This window comes from Oncorhynchus kisutch, linkage group LG21, assembly GCF_002021735.2.
Source record: "Oncorhynchus kisutch isolate 150728-3 linkage group LG21, Okis_V2, whole genome shotgun sequence".
NCBI classification, from domain to species: Eukaryota; Metazoa; Chordata; class Actinopteri; order Salmoniformes; family Salmonidae; genus Oncorhynchus; species Oncorhynchus kisutch.
In genome coordinates, this window is record NC_034194.2 from 11,033,947 (window position 1) to 11,048,364 (window position 14,418).

Below are 14,418 nucleotides of genomic sequence, written 5' to 3' on the forward strand. Positions count from 1 at the left end.
AAGGAGGCCTAGTTAGCAACCCCCCAGAGAGGTGCCCCAGCTGGGCTAGCAAAGGAGAGAGACAAGGGGTGAGCTGGAGTAGGCTCTTATGCATGGATGCGCTCGTCTGAAAACAACTGGTGCCTCGAGGTAGGTGGAGGACACAGCCAGCGGTAAGACACAGGAGGCCAAAGGGGGAAGTAATAATTGGAAGATGTTATTACAGTAATCGCGAAGCCAGAGAAAAAAAAAGATAAAATGTCCGCCAACAGCTGGTGAGCAACAGGACGGAATGATGGCCATGATGGCCTCCCCTCCGCTATCAGACAGATAATGACATACTGTGGGACCAAACACACACACACACAAAGAAATGATGATTTATCACACCTTTACTGCTCCAATTATTACTTCCAAGACAAAGAGCAATTTGTTCCAATGACCTCTGCATGTACAAGTTAAATATAAATAGGACAAATTAAAGAGGGCGGGGTGGGGTTAGCACATGAAGGTGAACTCCCGGAGATTGAATTGATGTTGAGAAGGGTCTGTTACTTGAACCCTGTGAAGCATTTATTTGGGCTGCAATTTCTGAGGCTGGTAACTCTAGTGAACGTATCCTCTGCAGCAGAGATAACTCTGGGTCTTCCTTTCCTGTAGCGGTCCTTATGAGAGCCAGTTTCCTCCTCAGTTCTTGAAATTTTCCGTATTGACTGACCTTCATGTCTTAAAGTAATGATGGACTGTCGTTTCTCTTTGCTTATTTCAGCTGTTCTTGCCATAATATGGACTTAGTCTTTTACCAAATATTCTATATACCCCACCTACCTTGTCACAACACAACTGATTGGCTCAAACGCATTAAGGAAAGAAATTCCACAAATCAACTTTTAACAAGGCACACCTGTTAATTGAAATGCATTCCAGATGACTACCTCATGAAGCTGGTTGAGAGAATGCCAAGAGTGTGCAAATCTGTCATCAAGGCAAAGGATGGCTACTTTGAAGAATCTCAAATATAAAATATATATTGATTTGTTTAACACTTTTTTGGTTACTAAATGATTACATGTGTGTTATTTCATAGTGTTGATGTCTTCACTACTATTCTACAATGTAGAAAATAGTAATAATAAAGAAAAAACCCTGGAATGAGTTGGTGTTCCCAAACTTTTCACTGGTACTTTATATGTCTGGGCTCTCCTGGGGGATTTGAACATTATTGGTCCAGCAGCAGCGGTCGCTCTAGAGGCAGTACAGCATGTCACCTGTGGCCAGTCTACACATCATCATTCATACAGGCCTTCAGAAACGACTCTCACCCTGAACCACACACACACACACACACACGCACACACACGCGCAGGACTTACTTGTGCATGTGTTCCACTCCTGTTAGGATCATGATGCCATAGGTGAGCCCACTCTGAACCAGAAAGTGGAGAGCATACCTGAAACACATAGGAGAGATAAGTGATTAACAGTTTAATCAATCATACACATAATACCCACTATTTCTCCTCTCCCACGATATCTCCATTTCCCTCCACTTCTGTCCCTCTTCCCTGCCACCCTCCCTTCCTCTCTTTCCCCTCCATCCTCCCTCTCCCACTTTCCCTCCATCCTCCCTCTCCCACTTTCCTTCGATCCTCCCTCGCTCGCTTTCTCTCCATCCTCCCTCGCTCGCTTTCTCTCCATCCTCCCTCGCTCCCTTTCTCTCCATCCTCCCTCGCTCCCTTTCTCTCCATCCTCCCTCGCTCCCTTTCTCTCCATCCTCCCTCGCTCCCTTTCTCTCCATCCTCCCTCGCTCCCTTTCTCTCCATCCTCCCTCGCTCCCTTTCTCTCCATCCTCCCTCGCTCCCTTTCTCTCCATCCTCCCTCGCTCCCTTTCTCTCCATTCTCCCTCGCTCCCTTTCTCTCCATCCTCCCTCGCTCCCTTTCTCTCCATCCTCCCTCGCTCCCTTTCTCTCCATCCTCCCTTGCTCCCTTTCTCTCCATCATCCCTCTCTCTCTCCCTCCATTCTCCCTCTCTCTTTCCCTCCATCCTTCCTCTCTCTTTCCCTCCATCCTCCCTCTCTCAATGCTCCCTTTCTCTCACTCAATCCTCCCTGTCCCCTGTGCCATATAAATCAGACAGATTGACCCGCAACTGACCCTTAGTCATTACCCTGCAGCAGAGACAGAAAGAGATCTATTTCTTCACCCTTTTTGTAAAACATGCACCTTTACATCGGGTCATATGAAGCTTTTCTCTGTAAAGCTAACTTTCAGATCAAATGTTTTCGTATGGTGTATAATTGGTTTCTCTCTTTTCATGGTCAGTGTCCTTTTTCAGCGTTATGATATCCGTAACATGCATAACGGCTGTGAATGTTACGGATATTGATGTATCATATCTTCAGACTTTTACTAAAGCAATTGTTGATGTCTTGAAAAGGATGTGTTCTAGCTAAGATTCTATTGGAAAATATATAATAAAAGCATTTCTCATACATGGCAGTACTCTTTTATTTAGATAGAAAGAGAAGAAAGAGTGTTTAGCAACAATATGTGAAGTGTTTTTTTCTTCAAATTAAAGCACCCCAAAATATAGAGACTTCATCTAGCATCCAGAAAAATGGATTGGCATTATAGGTACGTGGAGGTCCTGGGTTGGCGTGGTTTGCAGTTGTGAGGCCAGTTGGACGTACCGCCAAATTCTCTAAAACGACATTGGAGGCAGTTTAATGGTAGCGAAATGAACATAAAATTCTCTGGCCACAACTCTGTTGGACATTCATTCAGGTCCCTAAAAACTTGAGACATCTGTGGCATTGTGTTGCAAAACCGCACATTTTAGAGTGGCCTTTTATTGTCCCCAGCACAAGTTGCACAAGTGTAATGATCCTGCTGTTTAATCAGCTTGTTGATATGCCAAACCTGTAAAGTGGATGGATTATGTAGGCAAATCAGAAATGATCACTAACAGGGATGTAAACATATTTGTGCACAACAATTGAGAGAAACAAGGTTTTTGTGTGTATGGAAAATTTCTGGGAGGAGAGCACAATCTCAACGATGTGCAATAAAGGGAAGACATCCTCCTACCTCATGTGGTACCCTTCCTGCAGGCTCATCTTGACATGACCCTCCAGCATGACAACGCCACCAGCCATAAGGCTCATTCTGTGCGTGATTTAGTGCAAGAGAGGAATGAATGTTCTGTCATGGCCAGCAAAGAGCCCAGATCTCAAATCCATTGAGCACGTCTGGGACCTGTTGCATCGGAGGTTGAGGGCTAGGGCCATTCCCCATAGAAATGTCCGGGAACTTGCAGGTGCCTTGGTGGAAGAGTGGGGTAACATCTCACAGCAAGAACTGGAAAATCTGGTGCAGTCCATGAGGAGGAGATGCACTGCAGTACTCAATGCAGCTGGTGGCCACACCAGATACTGACTGTTACTTTTGACCCCCACTTTGTTCAGGGACACATTATTACATTTGTTAGTCACATGTCTGTGGAATTTGTTCAGTTTATGTCGGTTGTTGAATCTTATGTTCATACAAATATTTGCAAATGCTGGAAAAAAAACAGTGAGAGTTATATATATATATATATATATATACACACTGCTCAAAAAATATAGGGAACACTTAAACAACACAATGTAACTCCAAGTCAATCACACTTCTGTGAAATCAAACTGTCCACTTAGGAAGCAACACTGATTGACAATACATTTCACATGCTGTTGTGCAAATGGAATAGACAACAGGTGGAAATGATAGGCAATTAGCAAGACACCCCCAATAAAGGAGTGGTTCTGCAGGTGGTGACCACAGACCACTTCTCAGTTCCTATGCTTCCTGGCTGATGTTTTGGTCACTTTTGAATGCTGGCGGTGCTTTCACTCTAGTGGTAACAGGAGATGGAGTCTACAACCCACACAAGTGGCTCAGGTAGTACAGCTCATCCAGGATGGCACATCAATGCGAGCTGTGGCAAGAAGGTTTGCTGTGTCTGTCAGCGTAGTGTCCAGAGCATGGAGGCGCTACCAGGAGACAGGCCAGTACATCAGCAGACATGGAGGAGGCCGTAGGAGGGCAACAACCCAGCAGCAGGACAGCTACCTCCGCCTTTGTGCAAGGAGGAGCAGGAGGAGCACTGCCAGAGCCCTGCAAAATGACCTCCAGCAGGCCACAAATGTGCATGTGTCTGCTCAAACGGTCAGAAACAGACTCCATGAGGGTGGTATGAGGGCCCGACGTCCACAAATGGGGCTTGTGCCACTGGCGCCCTGTGCTCTTCACAGATGAAAGCAGGTTCACACTGAGCACATGTGACAGACATGACAGAGTCTGGAGACGCCGTGGAGAACGTTCTGCTGCCTGCAAAATCCTCCAGCATGACAGGTTTGGCAGGGGGTCAGTCATGGTGTGGGGTGGCATTTCTTTGGGGGGCCGCACAGCCCTCCATGTGCTCGCCAGAGGTAGCCGGATTGCCATTAGATACCGAGATGAGATCCTCAGACCCCTTGTGAGACCATATGCTGGTACGGTTGGCCCTGGGTTCCTCCTACTGCAAGACAATGCTAGACCTCATGTGGCTGGAGTGTGTCAGCAGTTCCTGCAAGAGGAAGGCATTGATGCTATGGACTGGCCCGCCCGTTCCCCAGACCTGAATCCAATTGAGCACATCTGGGACATCATGTCTCTCTCCATCCACCAACAGACTGTCCAGGAGTTGGCGGATGCTTTAGTCCAGGTCTGGGAAGAGATCCCTCAGGAGACCATCCTCCACCTCATCAGGAGCATGCCCAGGCGTTGTAGGGAGGTCATACAGGCACGTGGAGTCCACACACACTACTGAGCCTAATTTAGACTTGTTTTAAGGACATTACATCAAAGTTGGATCAGCCTGTAGTGTGGTTTTCCACTTTAATTTTGAGTGTGACTCCAAATCCAGATTTCCATTGATAATTTTTGTGCATTGCCTTTAAATGGTTTAAATGGGGTCAAACGTTTCGGGTAGCCTTCCACAAGCTTTCCACAATAAGTTGGGTGAATTTTGGCCTATTCCTCCTTACAGAGCTGGTGTAACCGAGTCAGGTTTGTAGGCCTCTTTGCTCGCACACGCTTTTTCAGTTCTGCCCACAAATGTTCTACAGGAATGAGGTCAGGGCTTTGGGATGGCCACTCCAATACCTTGTTGTCCTTAAGCCATTTTGCCACAACTTTGGAAGAATGCTTGGGGTCATTGTCCATTTGGAATAAACATTTACGACCAAGCTTAAACTTCGTGATTGATGTCTTGAGATGTTGCTTCACTATATCCACATAATTTCCCCCCCTCACGATGCCATCTATTTTGTGAAGTGCACCAGTCCCTCCTGCAACAAAGCACCCCCACAACATGCTGCCACCCCACAACATGATGCTGCCACCCCCATGCTTCACGGTTGGGATGGTGTTCTTCGACTTGCAAGCCTCCCCCTTTTTCATCCAAACATAACTATGGTCATTATGGCCAAACAGTTCTATTTTTGTTTCATCAGACCAGAGGACATTTCTCCAAAAAGTACAAACTTTGTCCCCATGTGCAGTTGCAAACCGTAGTCTGGCTTTCTTATGGCGGTTTTGGAGCAGTGGCTTCTTCCTTGCTGGGCAGCCTTTCAGGTTATGTCGATATAGGGCCCATTTTACTGTGGATATAGATACTTTTGTACCTGTTTCCTCCGGCATATTCACAAGGTACTTTACTGTTGTTCTGGGATTGATTTGCACTTTTTGCACAAAAGTACGTTCATCTAAAGGAGACAGAACGTGTCTCCTTCCTGAGCGGTATGACGGCTGCGTGGTCCCATGGTGTTAATACTTGCGCACTATTGTTTGAACAGATGAATGTGGTACCTTCAGGTGTTTGGAAATTAATTGCTCCCAAGGATGAACCAGACTTGTGGAGGTCAAAAGAAAAAATCTTTTTCTCAAAAGTCTTGGCTGATTTCTTTTGATTTTCCCATGATGTCAAGCAGAGGCACTGAGTTTGAAGGTAGGCTTGAAATACAGACACAGGTACACCTCCAATTGACTCAAATGATGTCAATTAGCCTATCAGAAGCTTCTAAAGCCATGACATCATTTTCTGGAATTTTCCAAGCTGTTTTCCAAGGCACAGTCAACTTAGTGTATCTAAACTTCTGACCCACTAGAATTGTGATACAGGGAATTATAAGTGAAAAAATCTGTCTGTAAACAATTGTTGGAAAAATGACTTGTGTCATGCACAAGGTAGATGTCCTAACCGACTTTCCAAAACTATAGTTAACAAGAAATTTGTGGAGTAGTTGAAAAACACATTTTAATGACTCCAACCTCGTGTTTGTAAACTTCCGACTTCAACTGTATGCACACACACACACACACACACACGTTCCAAAGTTTGGGGTCACTTAGAAATGTCCTTGTTTTTGAAAGAAAAACTATTTTTTTTGTCCATTAAAATAACATCAAATTGAGCAGAAATACAGTGTAGACATTGTTAATGTTGTAAATGACTATTGTAGCTGGAAATGTTATATTTTTATGGAATATCTACATAGGCATACAGAAGCCCATTATCAGCAACCATCATTCCTGTGTTCCAATGAGCTAATCCAAGCTTATAATTTAAAACAAATTGATCATGAGAAAAACCTTTTGCAATTATGTTAGCACAGCTGAAAACTGTTTTGCTGATTAGATGCAATAAAACTGGCCTTCTTTAGGCTTGTTGTTAATATTTTATTTTTATTGGGCAGTCTGAGAGATGGATTTTTCTTTGCAACTCTGCATAGAAGGCCAGCATCCCGGAGTCGCCTCTTCACTGTTGACGTTGAGACTGGGGTTTTACAGGTACTATTTAATGAAGCTGTCAGTTGAAGACTTGTGAGGCATCTGTTTCTCAAACTAGATACTCCTCTTGCTCAGTTGTGCACCGGGGCCTCCCACTCCTCTTTCTATTCTGTTTAGAGACAGTTTGCACTGTTCTGTGAAGGGAGAGGTACACAGCGTTGTTGTTGTTTCTTGGCAATTTCTCGCATGGAATAGCCTTTATTTCACCGAACAAGAGTAGACTGACGAGTTCCAGAAGAAAGTCTTTGTTTCTGAACATTTTGAGCCGGTATTCGAACCCACAAATGCTGATGCTCCAGAAACGGAGCATCAGCATTTGGAGGAATGGCACCGACAGAGATGGTTGCCTAACTTCAGGTCCTTAGAAAACTATGCAGCCCAGAAAATCTCAAGTGTTATTACATACAGCCGGAAAGAACTATTAGATGTAAAAGTGATGTCAACTTACCAATAATACGGCCAGCAATTCGTCTTTCCAGAAGCGGATCCTTTGTTTAGACGTCCACTTTGGACATTGGATCTTATCCCAGAGGCCGACCCGAAACACGGTCGCCGCAGGAGAGGCAGACGGAGCAGCCTACTGGTCAGACTCATAAGGTGAGCACACCATCCACCGCTTCTGAGCATATTAACTGCCAATGTCCAATCTCTAGATAACAAGGTGTATGACATTAGGGCACAAGTTGCCTTCCAGAGAGACAGAGATTGTAACATTCTCTGTTTCACGGAAACATGGCTCACTCGGGATGTGTTGTCAGAGTCAGTACAACCACCCGGTTTCTTCATGCATCGCGCCAACAGAAACAAACATCTCTCTGGTTAAGAAGCGCAGGGGTGTCGCCTTATGATTAACGACTCATGGTGTAATAACAACAACATACAGGACCTGAAGTCCTTTTGTTCGCCTGACCTATAATTCCTTACAATCAAATGCCGATTGCATTATCTTCCAAGAGAATTCTCAGTGTATATCCCCCAAACATCTCTCTGGTAAGAAGGGCGGGGATGTCGCCTTATGATTAACGACTCATGGTGTAATAACAACAACATACAGGACCTGAAGTCCTTTTGTTCACCTGACCTATAATTCCTTACAATCAAATGCCGATCGCATTATCTTCCAAGAGAATTCTCAGTGTATATCCCCCCCCCCCAGCAGATACCTCGTCGGCCCTGAAAGAACTTCACTGGACTCTATGTAAACCGGTAACCATACATCCTGAGGCTGCATTTATTGTAGCTGGGGATTTTAAGAAAGCTAACCTGAGAACAAGACCTCCTAAATTCTATCAGCTACTCTAATTTCCACGATGCATACAAAGCCCTGCCCTGCCCCCACTATTAAAACATTTCCTCAAATCTGAACATGACTCAAATTTTGTTGCTCCCAGCCTAGTGACAGAAACTAAAACAGGAACCACCCGTGTTCATGTCTTTCCAATGCTGGCCTGACCAATCGGAATCCACGCTTCAAAACAGCACAAAGGGCAAGAAGATAGAGACAACAATACATCACACAAAGCAGCCACAACTTTCAGTAAGAGTGCCCATGATTGAGTCTTTGAATGAAGCGACTGAGATAAAACTGTCCAGTTTGAGTGTTTGTTGCAGCTCGTTCCAGTCGCTAGCTGCAGAGAACTGAAAGATGGCAACAAGATCATATTGTACAGAAATGTCATCAGGTAACATGAATACAAAACCGACAAGAGGTGTTTAGAATAGGATGGGGGGCCAAAAGTCTGTGTAACCAATAGAGAGTCAGAGTTCCGAGTGTGGGAACAAACAGTCTGCCCCACAGTTGGGTAAAGAAAGGTTGTAGTCATCAAAGCATACAGGAGTCATTAAGCAAATAGCAAAATAACAAAATGAACAATACATTTTTTAAATATAACAACAACTTGGGGCTAGCCATTGTGAGTTTAGAGTCACTTGCCCCAACAGTGCATGTGTGCTGGAGGCGAGTGAAAGCTTGGGAGAGAGAGGGGGGGTGGGGTACCTGTACCAGAAAGGTACACCCTGATAAATGGGCCACTGTACGCCTATGTAGATATTCCATTAAAAATCAGCTGTTTCTAGCTACAATAGTCATTTACAACATTAACAATGTCTACACCGTATTTCTGATAAATTTGATGTTATTTTAACGGACAAAAAAAACATGCTTTTCTTTCAAAAACAAGGACATTTAAGTGACCCCAAACTTCTGAACGGTAGTGTGTGTGTGTGTGTGTGTGTGTGTGTGGGTATATAAACTCAGCAAAAAAAAGAAATGTCCTGTCACTGTCAGAACAATCAGCATGGCTGGTGGCATTGTCATGCTGGAGGGTCATGTCAGGATGAGCCTGCAGGAAGGGTACCACATGAGAGAGGAGGATGTCTTCCCTGTAACACACAGCGTTGAGATTACCTGCAATGACAACAAGCTCAGTCAGATGATGCTGTGACACATCGCCCCAGACCATGACGGACCCTCCACTTCCAAATCGATCCCGCTCCGAAGTACAGGCCTCGGTATAACACTTATTCGGTCGACGATAAACACAAATCCGACAATCCCCCCTGGTGAGACAAAACCACGACCCGTCAGGGAAGAGCACTTTGTCAGTCCTGTCTGGTCCAGAGAAGGTGGGTTTGTGCTCATAGGGGTCATTGTTGCTGGTGATGTCTGGTGAGGACCTGCCTTACAACAGGCCTACAAACCCTCAGTCCAGCCTCTCTCAGCCTATTGCGGACAGTCTGAGTCTGATGGAGGGATTGTGTGGTCCTGGTGTAACTCGGGCAGTTGTTGTTGCCATCCTGTACCTGTCCTGCAGGTGTGATGTTCAGATGTACCGATCCTGTGTAGGTGTTGTTACACGTGGTCTTCCACTGAGAGGACGATCAGCTGTCCGTCCTGTCTCCCTGTAGCGCTGTCTTAGGCGTCTCACAGTAGAGACATTGCAATTTATTGCCCAGGCCACATCTGCAGTGCTCATGCCTCTTGCAGCATGCCTAAGGCACATTCACGCAGATGATCAGGGACCCTGGGCATCTTTCTTTTGGTGTTATCCAGAGTCAGTAGAAAGGCCTCTTTAGTGTCCTAAGTTTTTATAACTGTGACCTTAATTGCCTACCGTCTGTAAGCTGCCTACACTTCCACAGGTGCATGTTCATTAATTGTTCATGGTTCATTGAACTAGCATGGGAAACGGTGTTTAAACCCTTTACAATGAAGATCTGTGAAGTTATTTGGATTTTTACAGATTATCTTTGAAAGACAGGGTCCTGAAAAAAGGGACGTTTCTTTTTTTGCTGAGTTTGTGTCATTTGCATATTCCCATTTCATTCTCCCTCTTTTTTTCCCTCCACATCTTTTTTCCCCTCCCTCACTTTCCCTCCACCCTTCTTTTCCTCCATCCTCCCTCAGTCTGTCTTTCCTCTGTGCCATTTGCCATGTTGTTGCCAGTCAGTAATGGGCCAAGGTTCATGTGCCCAGTCTGCCTACAGAGAACCATTTGTCCCTACATTAGCTTAATTTAACACACATTCACCCATAACACACACTCAACAGTGCGACTGGGTGCAGTTACATAGGAGCAATGCCAAAGCAGATACATACCCAACACCTCACAAGCACATTATTTAGCGCTACACAGATTTTTTACCCAGTCATTGTTTCCATTGAAGACAATTAAGCATGCCCATTTTATCTAGTTTTAAAATGGACACGTGTGGCAGTTTGTGGTCACAAAAGATTGCAATGTTTGCATGCCATTTTGTGGCAAGGAATTCATCTTTTTCACAACATATTGCATGTTACGAACAACAACCCATATACAGTAAATGTGGCCCTGACTCCCTACATAGTACACAACTTTTGACCAGAGTCCTATGTTAATAGGGTGCCATTTGGGATACACACCCTGTAAGTATGTGTGTGGCTCTAATGAGATCCTGCAGTTTACAGTGTTACAACTAAACGTCCTGGCACTCAGTTCTCGGTAGTGTCCCAAATGGCACCCTATTCCCTATTTAGTCCACTACTCATCAAAAGAAGTGTACAACGTAGAGAATAATGGGACATTTGGGACACAAGCCTCATTTGCCCCATTGGTCCATCGACCTGTTTGTTTTATTAAAGCAGATCTGTTAATGAGAGAAATCTTTTTAGCAACACTGATAAAAAAATTGATTTAGCTCTGAGAGGAGAGCACTGGTCGGTGATGAGTCCAGCAGCATATTGACCTGATGATACATCTATTGGCAGACCCATATTGGCATGTCCTCCCTTGGTGCCCATGAATCAGGTTAGAGGGGGGGATCCTGTTATGGATATTTTACATAAGGAATCACTGGTCCCTAATTAATTTATTAATTTCACTAATTTAACTATACTTTGAGGCAGTCAAAAGAGCTTCTTCAAAATACTAGCAAAAAAATAAATATATATTGCTCAAAATTCTATGAAATGTACAGACTATGTCATAGTATTTAATAACAGATAGTTGCCAAGAGGCAGCAGGTCAATATTTAAAGAGGGCTTAAGAATATCCCTATTCATTGTCCCACTACCTATCCTATCCATTCACAGTCCTATTCAATATAACATCAGCCTGCAAAGCAAAAACATCCTCTTGAACCTGAGAGCATCAGATGTGAACACAAATACGACACAACCATCTGGTTCTAAATCCGCTACTTACTCCCGTCTAAAGTTTCGCAAAACAAATCAACTGCCCCCTATCAACCCATACTTAGAGAAATTACAGCGGCCCGTTTATGCAGCAGCGCAGCAGAGTGCTTGGAATGGGGGTATCGTTTTCCCCTCTAAATCGACCCGTTTGGCCATCATGACACAGTGCGTGGAACCTGAGAATGTGTGTGGGTGTGTGTGTAGGCAGAGAGACAGACTCACCAGCCGAAACAGAAGAGAGCAAAGTAGAATCCCAGTAGCGTGGCCACCACATGTCTGACAAAGGGACTGGTCTTACTGGGATGGAGATAGAGACGGAACCCGAAGGCTGTCAATAGGGCAAACAGCTGGCACACAACAAAGTTCACCTGGAGAAAAGAGAGGGGGAGGTGGAGAAAGGAGAGAGAGGGGGAGGTGGCGAAAGGAGAGAGAAGGATGGAAGGAGAGGGAGAGATGCACAAATTGTTATTGTGGATGGCATGTGTTATTTTTCAGGACCATAATGTAGTTGTATGAAGTCAGAACACCAGATCAACAAGTCTTAACCAGAGAGATGAGGCACACAGCCGGGAATTTGGGATTCATTTAAAGCCCCTTCAGATGATAAGATCAGAAATCCAATGTTAACAGTGTGTGTTCCATTGACTTGCAGCAAATGACTGTGAAGATAATACATTCACGGAGATGTCTGAACCATGCGGATCCTTTTATATTCTGATCAACAAAACTGGTGCCAGAGATATGACGACATAGACTGGGGTCCAGTGTGGCTCAGTTGGTAGAGCATGGGGCTTGCAACGCCAGGTTTGTGGGTCTGATTCCCATAGGGTATGAAGATGTATGCACTCACTACTACTGTAAATTGCTCTGGATGAGACCATCTGCTAAATGACAAAATTGTAAATGTCCCAAATGGTAGCTCGATTCTCCATAGACCACTGGGCCCTGGGCAAAGGTAGTGCACTATAGGGAACAGGCAAAAGAGTTCCATTTTGGACTCAGGCAGTGGTTACCTTGCAAGATTAAGCGTCTTGCTTACGGCTAAAAGTAGAGTTGTCGGCCACTGCCGAGCATTACAATTCTACAAGCAGAAACGGCAGTTTCGTTGGTACCAGGTCGGTACGTCTTTTGTTCTAGTAAGGGAAGGAACGGCCTGCTACTGTATCGGCAATCAGATTCTCTACGTGTTTCATGCTTAACGTTTGGAAAGAGCAGACCTTGTGCACTTCTGGTAATACCTCTGTATGGTACGAAGTTAGGAAAATCTGGATACTGCCCAACCTTACATTATAGCCTGGTTGAACCATACTGAATGTGCAGCGACCATAGTCTAACAGTAACACTCCTGGCTACGACTCATGTACACTCCTCACACCACCGGATACCGGGGTTCAATTCCCAACAATCTGATTCTCCAACCCATCTGTATCCCCTCTGTCATTTCAGGACTGTCGAAATACACCACACAAACAAATTTAAAAACAGACTGAACACTGTTTCACTTGGTGAGTGCAGCTCTCAGTCAGGTTTAACCAGGCTACCACACAAGGATAACAGGGAAAAATGTAGGCTAAACGACAGGAAGCAGAATGAGGTGTGACTCAAAGGTTGCATCCCAAATGGCACACTATTCTCTATTTAGTGCACTACTCTGGTTTCTGGGCAAAAGTTGTGAAATAAATGCAAACGGGTGCCATTTGGGACGCATCCAAAGCAAGGGCATGGCCGGTAGCGCTGGGCTACCCAAGATGCCCTGTGACCCAGATAAAACTGCTGTTCTGTTAGCATATGCCATAATGCCAAGAGCCAAGTGGAGCCACAGTAATACAGCGCTTGAGTCTGGACTGAACAGAGCTAAGGGGCCTCACACACATAGGGACACGAGCTCAAACACACACACACACACACTTAAGCAGAGCTCTTGGGCCGGTGTGAGTTGAATACTGATGAGCTGGCAGGAATGCAAGAGGGGACAACCCATGCTCTCCCTCTCTCTCGGGTCAAATGTCACTATAGTGGGAGGCGGTCCAGCTCAGGGTCAGACAGCCCGCACCCTCTGCCGCAGGGCATCATCACCCCTCTCAAAGTCAATCCCCTCATCTGTAGCTCTGCTACCCTTCCCGTCTGCCATTGGTCCTAATGGCACCCTATTCCCTATATAGTGCACTACTTTTTACCGTGCGCTATGGGAATAGGGTACAATTTGGGACACAGACAGAGAGGCTGGCCCTGGTTTAAGGACAGCACATCTGTCAACTCACCCCATGCCAGGGTGAGTCGATCTGCTGCCTATCAAAGACAACGAGAGTCTGGGGCATTCCTCGCAACCAAATAACAGAAAGGCCCGCGTCAAACGGCGAGGCAGTGATACAGGTAGGGAGGAACATGCTTTCAAATACCATATTAGACTCATGGCTTGAGTCATGATTTAAAGGTCCAATGCAGCTGTTTGTTATCTCAATATCAAATAATTTCTTGGTAACAATAAAGTACCTTTCTGTTTTAAATTTAAAATGGTCGAAAAGGAGGAAAGAAATGACTTCTTAGAAAAATTTAATTTCACAATAAATAATTTTGCTGGGAGTGGTGAGAGAGGGGCTAATTGTAGGAACGTAATGGATGAGATGAGTAACCTGAAAACTAGCTGTTGTTGTCTTTATTGGTCTATTAACTTACATGGCTTGGTGATGTCACCAGGTGGTCCAAAAAGTCCATCCAGCCAAACAAGCTGAAATTTCAGGCACTTTTCAAACAGCTCTTACACTAAAATTGCATTATCATAATTTTCACAATATGATTCCAATCTCAGTGTGGAAATATATAAAAACACAAGAAAATCTAGTTTTACTGCACTGCCCCTTTAAATTATTTATCACCTCAGTTTTCTGCAAAGCTTA

At 44.7% G+C, this 14,418-nt stretch overlaps 1 protein-coding gene across 1 annotated transcript in view; it reads right to left on the reverse strand.

Moving 5' to 3' along the window:
* Nucleotides 1-14,418, reverse strand: part of mboat2b (membrane bound O-acyltransferase domain containing 2b) — a 64,180-nt gene that overhangs the window by 15,403 nt on the left and 34,359 nt on the right. The window contains exons 2-3 of the mRNA XM_020455088.2: nucleotides 11,744-11,889; nucleotides 1,353-1,430 (exon numbers count right to left, since the gene is read on the reverse strand). Coding sequence (XP_020310677.1) covers nucleotides 1,353-1,430; nucleotides 11,744-11,889 — 224 coding nt within the window. The remainder of the gene's footprint in view (nucleotides 1-1,352; nucleotides 1,431-11,743; nucleotides 11,890-14,418) is intronic.